The following is a 10872-nucleotide window of genomic DNA, read 5'->3' on the forward strand; positions in this document are numbered from 1 at the left end:
TTTCGGGTGTGTGTCTGTGCAACCTCTGTCTGCAAATGATTGAAAATAATCTTTTTTTCAGGTGTGTGTTTGTGCAACTTTTGTCTGTAAATAATTGAAAATAATCCTTTTCACGTGTATGTTGGTACAACCTTTTGTCTGTAAATGACTGAAAATAATCCTTTTCACGTGTATGTTGGTACAACCTTTTGTCTGTAAATGATTGAAAATAATCCTTTTCACGTGTATGTTGGTACAACCTTTTCCCTGTAAATGATTGAAAATAATCCTTTTCACGTGTATGTTGGTACAACCTTTTTCCTGTAAATGATTGAAAATAATCCTTTTCACGTCTATGTTGGTACAACCTTTTGTCTGTAAATGATTGAAAATAATCCTCTTCACGTGTATGTTGGTACAACCTTTTTCCTGTAAATGATTGAAAACAGTCTTCTTTCTTTTGTTCATGCACGTGTTTGTGCACCCATTGTAGTGAACGATGAAGAACAGTCAGTGTGTTCACTGTTACACTCATGGACGTAACGCCATGTTTGTCAAGTGTATCACACAAACACACACACGCACGCACATGTACATGCGTGCGCGCTCACCCCAAACCTTCACACATGCATACATACTTGCACACATTAACACACATAATAACACACACACACACACACAATTTCACATGCTTGAGTACTGAATCTACCTTGAATACCCTATTGTTGCTATTGTCTACCAGTTTGTTCATACGGGTCAACTCACAAACACACACAAAGATACACAAACACACACACACTGAAGGCTTCACGGGTCATCTGTACACACACACACACACACACACACACACACTCACACGAAAACCACGAACGTCTGAAATCAAGCAATAAATATCTGTTTTTATTTCCGCACCACCTGACATAGTTCGACATCCAGATCATAATTAAGCAATAAATATGTTTTATATCCGCACCACCTTACAATGTCCCACATCCAAATAATAATAATATAATCTCGAGAGGCAAAGTAAAAGTAATCATTATTCATATGGTGATATCCACATAACGTCTTCCGAGACAAGCTGACGGCGGGAACGTTGAACCAGCCAGGGACCCGAGAAACAAAAAACAACTCTGGAATCGAACCAGTCTGGAACATCAACACGTCACGGTGTTTCAAACACCCGCTTCGTGGAGAATGACACATTTGGGCAGTCAGTTGTTGTGTACCTAACATTACGTTTAGCGAAGAAGACAAAAAAAGATGAAGACAAAAGGGATAATTTGAGGAGGAGGAGGAAGAGGAGGAGGAGGAAGAGTGGGGGGAGGAGGAGGAGAATGAGGGGGAGGATGAGGAGGAGGTGGGAGGAAAAGAGGGGGGGGGGAGTGTACTGAGTAGATGGAGGAGGAAGAGGAGGAGGAGGAAGAGGAGGAGGAGGAGGAGAAATGTTTGATAAAGCGAACAGAGTATAAGACTAAACTTGACAGCAGCAGCAACAGAAGCAGCATTGTGATAACTAAATACCAATGACGTGATGAACACCTTGTAACACGGAAAGACATTAACTTTGACAATGAATAGCTTTGTTAATGGAGGTATCACATAGAACATTCGTTCAGCAGCACAACCATTTGAATTCAAAAAGCCATAATTCCCACAAAAGAATGTTCAACAAATTATAATGCGGTCTCTTTGGTTTTGTTTGGTTCTGTTTTTTCTAAAATTGAACTTGTTCTGTTGTGGGTTGTGTGAGTGGGCTAGTGAGTGAGTGAGTGAGCGAGCGTGTGTGTGTGTGTGTGTGTGTGTGTGTGTGTGTGTGTGTGTGTGTGTGTGTGTGTGTGAGAGAGAGAGAGGTAGAGGGGTGTTTAAAACCGGTACTAAAAATACTGAAAGCTTCTCTTTTTTCCTAAATCACGAAGATAAACACGGACACACACACACACACACAAACACACACACACACACACACACACACACAAACACACACACACACACACACACACACACACACACACACACACACACACACACACTACGATGACGTCACACGGTAGAATAACAACCGGTTCTGTCACTTCACCTTTCCAACAACAACAACAATCTGAACAACAATAACAACGACGACAACGATCTAAACAATGTCTATTATCATATAGTTTTTAACACCAGATTCATTGTCTTTAAACAACACAACATGCTCAAATGAAAATCGCGAGCGGCCTAATTAAACCTGACAGCTGGACAGTAAATAGAGTAACTAATTACAATATCGCCATCACAATCCTGACGCGACACTAAATAGAGTCACTGATCACATTATCGTCATCACAATGCTCAGCCAAATCACAACAAACATCATCACCATACACTTTTCAACACAAAATCATGTGTTGGATTTCAAAAGCAACTTTTGATCAAACAAAAATAAGCAGCACTCTGCCTCACCTGGTACTTGTAAACAAAATGTAATCACTGTTACATTATCACCACAAACACGGAATCATACTTTTCAACGGTATCCTCTACTCAAGCCATGAAAATTCCGGCACCAATTGATAATTAGAAACAAAACATAACAAAGATCTAACCACATTTACCGTTATAAACATAGAAGCCTGTTTTCTTGAAAATATTTCTCCAAACGAAAATGGAAAACACCCTTACAAAGTTACGCGCTCACAATGAAGAAAACCGGATATCATCCAAAATCACCGAACCATGATAAACGTTATCTCCAGTCCCCTCCCCACCACAGACCGGGCGGCATCACGCGACAACAGCAAGACAAGGGAAGCGGGAAGGAATGCATGATGAATCAACAAGCAGCTGACACACAATATGGCGGAGGGGGAGAGCCCATCTTGCAATCCAACATAACACAGAAAGCACAACAAAACAGACCACCACAACTGTCCCTCACCGCTCCAAGTCTGTTCAGTTATCAGTCACACCTCATCCCATTTCTACCAAAATGACCGATCTTAGCTGCGTTTCGTTTGATTAGCCTTAAGAATGTTGCTTTTAAATCTGTGGAATTTGCGTACTCTTAGAAAACTTCTTAACGCTAAACAAACTTATTGCTACTAAGATCGCTCGTGTAACCCCCCTCCCCCAAAAAAAGAAGGGAGAAAAAAAGGCTGGTGGGTGGTGGCGCAGTTTACATTCTCAAAAAAGCGAGCGTCGTCACAAGTGTAGACCTGATCATCATCCCGAGGTTAATCTCACACGATGGATTGTCATGGCATTGATTTGATTTTGATTTCAGGGAGTCCATTTGCTCCTGAAGAGCATCATAACGCATCATAACAAAGCCACTTAAGCAATGCGAGACTGGAATGTTCACATATCCGGTCCCTGGCGTCATATCCGGAAACTACAATCAGACTTCCGCTGACTGGCGTCATGTGGTAAAGGGGAGGGGAGGGGAGGGGAGGGAAAGAGTGTGTAACTGTATTTCATCAGCAGCAGATGTAGATGTGACATCGCTCTTTGTCGTGTATTTCATCAGCAGCAGATGTGAGTGTGACATCGCTCTTTGTTGTGTATTTAATCGGCAGTAGACTGCGCAGACTAAGATGTTCACTGAGGTCACCATGAACGGTCACCATGAACGTGCAGAGATTGTTGTCAATGTCACAGCCCACACCTACAAGACAAGTAGACTTTAGCGCGCGCAGGGTGAGAAAGAGAGAGAGGGAGAGCAAGAGAGCAAGCAGTTATCAAGACACTATACGTCATGTGAACAGGGAAAATGGCATTTGTTACAATCAGATTCTTGATTTCAGCTGAAAGGTTATTCTCTCAAAATGACTCTGCAACGCACATGCGCGTTTGCGTTTGACATATCAATGTGAAGGTAAACAACATTTATAGCAACATTCTCAATGGAACTGTGGGACTTTGCAGCTTGCAAAACGTTGTAGATGTAATATCAATCCTGTGTGTCTCGTAGAATAAATAAATAAACACTAACATAAATACATAAGAACATTCTTAGTTCATGAGTTTTAAGACCTGTGGTTTACTGTCAAACTCTCATTGGGCCACGCGAGCACACACACACACACACACTCTCTCTCTATTACGTTTGACATGCAGAGAATATAAATATGTCTAAAAGAGGGATGACGGGGAATCCACCTCCTGCATGACAAAATATGGGATCGTCATCCTTTGATTCAACACCTTAGGTAGGGTGGAGTTCAAAAATACAGTTCAAATTTGTTTGATTGTTTGAGACAGGGATTTTTCTAGTCTGTCTCACGCCGTAATCATGGCGTCGGAACTCTCACACACACACACCACACACACACATGCAGTCAACGTCATGAGACAGATTTAGTTTTTAACCTTTGTCCTCGTCTCCCAGTTCTTGACAGCATACAAAGAGCCCAAAGCTGAAGCCATACACACGCCACTCAACTGCTGTTGGGTCGGCAGTACCGCCAGTCCACACATATTTGACGTCACTCCATTGACGTTTTCCTTCTAGAGATGACGTGTTCTGTTATTAAAAAAAAAAAAAAAAAGAAAAAAGGAAAAAAATCGCCGGCGGAAGAGAGTTGTGGAATGAAGAGATCCGTACAGCGCGAGGCCAGACAGCATGGAATGTGATGGCGAACAGCGGACAGACTTCCCCACCGAAGGACAATGGTTCCTCTGAAACAAACCACAAGACACAACGGTTCTAAGTCTCTGCCATCATGTATTGTTTGCTTTGTTTTGTTTGGATTCACTTTGTTTGCAACAATGCAAAGTAGGCTGATCCGCAGATCTAACAGAGCAACTGGCCCCAGTCATCGTAAAGGATGAAGTGAGGTACCAATGAGAAAGTCAGTCAGCTGGTGATCCTCGTCGTTGACACAGAAAACAGGATGGACCACACGTGAAGATAAGGACAGAACGGACAGTCAATCTCAGCCACAACTGGATGGAAAACAATGATCACTTTCCCAGGAGGAGGATTGCCCCCCTTTGATAGGCGGCTCAACAGATTGCTCTCCCTCTCTGTGTGTCCCCCCCCCACCCCAGTTATGTCCAGTGGTATAATGATACCACTAATAATGTTGATAATAATGAGATCATATAATAATAATGTATCATCAATATTATTATTGTTATTATTATTATTATAGTATATTACAAGTATTATATGTTATTTATAACTAACAATATTATCATTATTTTTAATATTCATTCTAGTGGTAGCATACGTCAAGTACAAGGAAAGGGTTGATGCTTAGTGACGAAGCAGACTGTAGAAACGTGTTATAACGGTGTCATGACCCCTGGAAATTGACAGTCTGATGCACTCCTCCACACGCAGTTTTTTGTCTCCCCCCCCCCCCTCCCTCACTCTCTTTTATTTCTTTCCTCTTCTCTCTTTTTCGGTCACCGTTCTTTTTTCTTCCCTTCCCCAATATCTTTTTCTTCCCTTTCCTTCTCCAATATCTTTTTCTTCCCTTTCCTTCTCCAATATCTTTTTCTTTCCTTCCCCAATATTCTTATTTTTCCTTCCCCAATATCTTTCTTTCTTCCCTTCCCCAATATCTTTTTCTTCCTTTTCCTTCCCCAATATCTTTTTCTTCCCTTCCCATTATCTCTTCCCTTCTCCAGTATCTTTTTCTTCCCTTCTCCAGTATCTTTTTCTTCCCTTCCCAGTATCTCTTCCTTTCTCTTCCCCAGTATCTTTTTGTCTTAGTTTTTTTTCTCTCTTCTGTTTATGAACTTTCGTAATCAACAGTTTGTGATTCATAACTGTTTATTATGTACATATTTCATTTAAGATGCATTTTTGGTCTACAGTCTATAATTATATCTGTTAAAGTTTAGTTTTGAGAATGATCGTGTATGATGTTTCATAGCTGAGACTTAATATGTCGACTGGGCGATTCGGCAAGGATAAATTGGAGCCTAGACACATGTCCATCCCCATCAAGGCGGTTTGTGTATCCTGGATTATGCTGATCACGTAAGTGGGACACACTAAACAGCAGGCACACTCAAACCATAATTCTTTCGGGGGCTAATGGTACAACTCCGATTAAACCTCACCTGTCAGCAGAGTCCCGTTTAATCGTTTAATCAGTCAGGTCTACATGAAGTGGAAAGGGAGACAGGTCACGTGGGATGATGGGGAGGGGGAGAGGGGAGGAGACATAAGGGGCAGAACAAGATGGCCGTCAGGGAGAAGGGGAGGGGGAGGGGGAAGGAGACATAAGGGGCAGAACAAGATGGCCGTCAGGGAGAAGGGGAGGGGGAGGGGGAAGGAGACATAAGGGGCAGAACAAGATGGCCGTCAGGGAGAAGGGGAGGGGGAGGGGGGAGGAGACATAAGGGGCAGAACAAGATGGCCGTCAGGGAGAAGGAGAGGGGGAGGGGGAAGGAGAGAGGTGAGGGGAAGGGGAGTGTCGAACGCACAGCAGGCGAGGTCAAATATTTAACCTTGTATCCAGCGTTGCCCCGATATAATCAGAGCCACATAACTCCAGGCCCAGATAGGCTGTCTCCAGAGAGAGAGAGAGAGAGAGAGAGGGTGGGGGGGCGGGGGTGGGGGGGGGGGAGTAGCAGTGTATCGCTCGCTGAACGGATCAATAAAGGATTAGGGTGTGGTGTGAACAAGCGGGTCATCGCCCCAGTGACATGGAAAGGGCCTGGTGTCACAAGTGGGAGTAGAATCTGAAATTTCATTTGACACCCTTCCCCTCCACCCCAAGCCACGACCCCTCCCTCCCTCCCTCCCCGTCCAAATTGAAGTGAAGTGTTGGGAGTGGCTGTAATCTGCATTGGAATGGAGGAAGGAGGGAGCGGACGGAGGAAAAAAAGAGAGAGAGAGAGTTTCAGTTTCAGTTTCACTTTCTCAAGGAGGCGTCACTGCGTTCGGACAAATCCATACACGCTACACCACATCTGTTGAGCAGATGCCTGACCAGCAGCATAACCCAACGCGCTTAGTCAGGCCTTGAGTGCATGCTTACATATTTGTGTACCTATGAAAGTGGATTTCATTTTACGTAATTTCGCCAGAGGACAACACTCTCGTTGCCATGGGTTCTTTTTCAGTGCGCCAAGTGCGTGCTGCACACGGGACCTCGGTTTATCGTCTCATCCGAAAGACTAGACGCTCAGTTTGATTTCCAGTCAAACTTAGGAGAAAGGGCGAGAGCGGGATTCGAACCCACACCCTCACGGACTCTCTGTATTGGCAGCTGAGCGTCTTAACCATTCTGCCACCTTCCTCCCAGAGAGAGAGAGAGAAAAAAAAAAGAAAAACAAGGGGAAAAAAACCGGAGTGAAGATTGGAAACTTTGGAAACTTCGCACTGAAAAGACACGTCATGGTATGAGTTTCACGTGTGGGCTTTTCAGTTTCTGTCTATCTGTCTGCCTCTGTCTGTGAGTGTCTGTCTGTCTGTCTGTCTGTCTCTGTCTGTCTGTCTGTGTTCTGTTTCCGTCAGTTCGTCGACAATTCTTTCTGCCTTTCCCGCGTGTGAGCTCCATTTGCATGTCACTTCAATCTCTATGGAAAACAGCTGACAGCTGCCTTAGTGGCTGGTGACAGTGAGTGATTATCATGGAGTCCCCCCCCCCCACCCCAGCCCCCACCCCCCGTTTTTTCCCAGTTTACCAAAACCAAAGTGGATAAGATTCCACTATCCAGGATGTAGGCAAAAAAGAAAAAAAAAAGAAAAAAAGAAGAAAAAAAAGAAAAAGAAAAAAAAAAGAAAAAGAAAAAAGAGAGAAAAAAGACAAAAAAGAAAAGAAAAAAAGAAGAAGAAAAGAGCACGTGTGAGACAGTGGCACGAATATGTCCAGGTTAGACGGGCTTCCGAAAAAAAAAAAAAAAAAAAAAAAGAAGAAAAATCTAGGAGACACGTGTTTGATCGCCCCTTCCTGAAAATCATTATTGCTCACTCAAAGTACTGAGAAGATGAGGAAAAGAGAAAACAGATGAAAGGAAATGTCAGTATCAGTATCATAATATATCGCAGTTCAACAGAAACACACACACGCACACACACACACACACACACACACACACACACACAGAGGAAATAGCAGGCCTGAGCCACCATTGACCAAACTTTTATCACAGTTTGAATTCTGCTGAAGGGAATGCCATTCATAACAGCAAGAAAAGAAAAGCAATTTAACCACTCCTTGATAAAGCCATGGTCTTACGAAACGAAAGGAAACAATTTGAGAGTGAAGGAAATAATCACAATATTCAGTTTTAAGAAATCAAATTATACTCCGTTTTTATCTTGAACATCCAGTCGTCTTGGCAAAGAAAATGAGGCAGATGGACACTACAACTATAGATACAGAATAAAATGAAAAAAAAAGAAAAAAAAAGAAAAAAAAAGAAAAGAGATAGATAAACAGATAGACTGATAAATAGAGAGAATCACTACAACTGTAGATACAGAATGAAATGAATAATATATATATATATATATATATATATATATATATATATATAAAACAATGATAGAAGAGATACATAAATAGATAGATTGATAGATATAGAGAGCCACTACAACTGTAGATACAGAATGAAATGAACCCCCCCAAAAAACAAACAAACAAAAAACACAAAAAAACCCCAAAAACCCAAACAAAACAAAAATACAAAACAAAAAAACAAAACTGATAGAAGAGATAGACAGATAGATAGAACAGATAGATAGACAGACAAACTATGGACGCAGTGCAAAGTATGGGGCCAGTGCTCACCTGCCCACGCTATCTGCGGGAGAAGAGCCGAAGCAGCGTCATCTCGCTCCTCCTCCTCCTGCTGCCCGCCGCCCCAGCAGACACGGCGTCGTGGTCAGCGCTGAGGAAGGCGTCCTCGGTCTGGAGCTGCTGCTGCCTCCTCTCCTGCTGCCGCTGCTGGTCCCTCTGGGCGCGGAGCCTGGCCTGCAGGAAGTCGTTGAGGATGTTGAGGGAGCTGGACCTCTTGCGGGTCACCTCGCGGTACTGGCAGCGCGGCCCTGTGTAGCCTGGGCGGCAGCGGCAGCGGCAGGGCCCGAAGATGCTCTGCCCGTAGCGCTCCTCCCCGCCGTTCAGGCACCGGAAGCTGCTCCGGCACGTGCCGAAGGCGGCCACCTGCACGGGCAGCGCCAGGCTAAGGACTACCACCACCACCAGCAGCTGGGTCAGCGTGGGCATCTTGAGGGGCCCAGGGTGGGACAGGAGGGGGAACGGCTTTCGGGCCAACACTGTCTGGTCAGCCATCGTCACTGTGCGGGCGGGGTGGGGGAAGGGAGAGAGAGAGGGGAGTGGAGTGATGTGGAGCAGCAACTGGTTCGTCGTGGCTCGTGGGTGGTCTGTGCGAGAGACGTGTCGTCAAACTTCACAGGGTTCAAGTCTCAAAACAAAACCGTCACTGTCTTTTTAAAAGAAATGTTTTATGATGATTGGTTTTCGGTGTTGACACGACTCAGTAACTGTCTTTTTAAAAGAAATGTTTTATGATGATTGGTTTTCGAGAAAAGGCAGACAAACCGGAGATACTCTTGACCAACATTCAACGGTGTTGTTTCTCCTGTTCAGTCAGCTAGCCAGTGATTTCATCAAATTCCATCTCTTTCCAAGTTGTTGTTGTGAACTGGAACTAACGTGGAGCGGCGATTGAATCCTGTCCAGGAAAGTGATGGTCAGTGTGGGTCTGTGTGATCACCCCCACAAGCCAGTGGCAACGTACAACGTTCAGAGTCACACAGTAGGACTGTTGCAATCAACGTACAACGTTCAGAGTCACACAGTAGGACTCTTGCAATCAACTGATGGCGTGCCATACCACATGGCTCTTAATATACCTCACACACTTCCTCACGAGGTGCCCACCACCGCCACCCCTCTCTCTCCCTCTCCTCCCCACCCCGCCGTTCCAATCCGCACCATGCCCTCCGCCCCCCCACCCCACCCCCGCCCCCCTCTGGATTCCGTGTGTGCCAGTGGTTGGTTCACCTTCACGATGTTTCATCAGCACAGCCATCCACCAGCCCCACCTTCAGCCTTTGTCTTCCCGCCCTTTTGGGTCACGTGACACTCCTCCGCAGCGCCCCCTGGCTCTAGAGGCCGGCACGTCATCAGAGACAGGGGAGGTGGGGGAGGGGCGTGGGGGGAGGGAGGGTTGGGGGGGGGGAGGGGGGAAGAGCCACGTGGGCGACAAGTTGGATGGGAGAAAAAAGCGATTGGTGTGGGTGGGTGTGGAAAGGAGGGGTGTGGGCTGACAGACTGACAGCTGTGGTGCCGCTGGCTCCTCTGTGGGCCTGACAGGGCTGTGGACAGGCCAGGCCCTCCTCGCTGGATGCTCGGCCTCCTCTTCTTTCATTGGCTTCTCCTCTTGGGATTCCACCCGCCCTCGCTTTGCCCGTCAAGGTGTCACCACCACCACCCTCCCTCGCTTTGCCCGTCAAGGGTGCCGCCGCCGCCACCACCATCATCATCACCACCACAAACACCACCACCGCTACCATTACACCACCGCCATCACCACCACCACCACTGCTATTGCTTGCCGCCTTCATTGAGCAGAGCGCGTGCCTCGCTCGCGTAGTTTGAGTCAGCAGTCAGCTATTTCATTCAGCCGTCTCCGTCTGTCTCTCTCTCCCTCTCTCTCATGGTACGGTAGGCAGCGTGTCCGTGTCTCTCACGGAATGTGACCCCAGTCCCAGATTACGTGGTGCTGGGCTCAAACCACGAGCCAGGCGGAAGTGTTGCTGTGAAGTGAGTGTTGCAGAGTGTTGTGGCGGGCTTGTTCTCACTCCGGATTGTCTTTTTAGTCTTTGTTGGGGGGTGGGGGGTGGTTTCTGAGAAAACCAACACGGAAAAGAAAAAAAAGGAGCGTCCTAGAGAGAGAGGGAGAGAGGGATAGAGGGAGGGAGGG

General features: G+C 45.6%; 1 protein-coding gene across 1 annotated transcript; it reads right to left on the reverse strand.

Moving 5' to 3' along the window:
• Positions 1-891: 891 nt before the first annotated feature.
• Positions 892-9752, reverse strand: LOC143285908 (uncharacterized). The gene is made up of 2 exons (XM_076593360.1): positions 8715-9752; positions 892-4638 (listed from the first exon to the last, which is right to left on the reverse strand). Exon 1 carries the CDS (start codon positions 9213-9215, stop codon positions 8724-8726), a length of 492 nt encoding a protein of 163 aa, XP_076449475.1. The 5' UTR covers positions 9216-9752; the 3' UTR covers positions 892-4638; positions 8715-8723.
• Between the last annotated feature and the right edge of the window lie 1120 nt (positions 9753-10872).

Source organism: Babylonia areolata, chromosome 9 (assembly GCF_041734735.1).
Source record: "Babylonia areolata isolate BAREFJ2019XMU chromosome 9, ASM4173473v1, whole genome shotgun sequence".
NCBI classification, from domain to species: Eukaryota; Metazoa; Mollusca; class Gastropoda; order Neogastropoda; family Buccinidae; genus Babylonia; species Babylonia areolata.

Bases quoted from the DNA above. Each gene is read 5' to 3' on its own strand.
- LOC143285908 (XM_076593360.1), bottom strand. From the start codon at position 9,215: ATGGCTGACCAGACAGTGTTGGCCCGAAAGCCGTTCCCCCTCCTGTCC.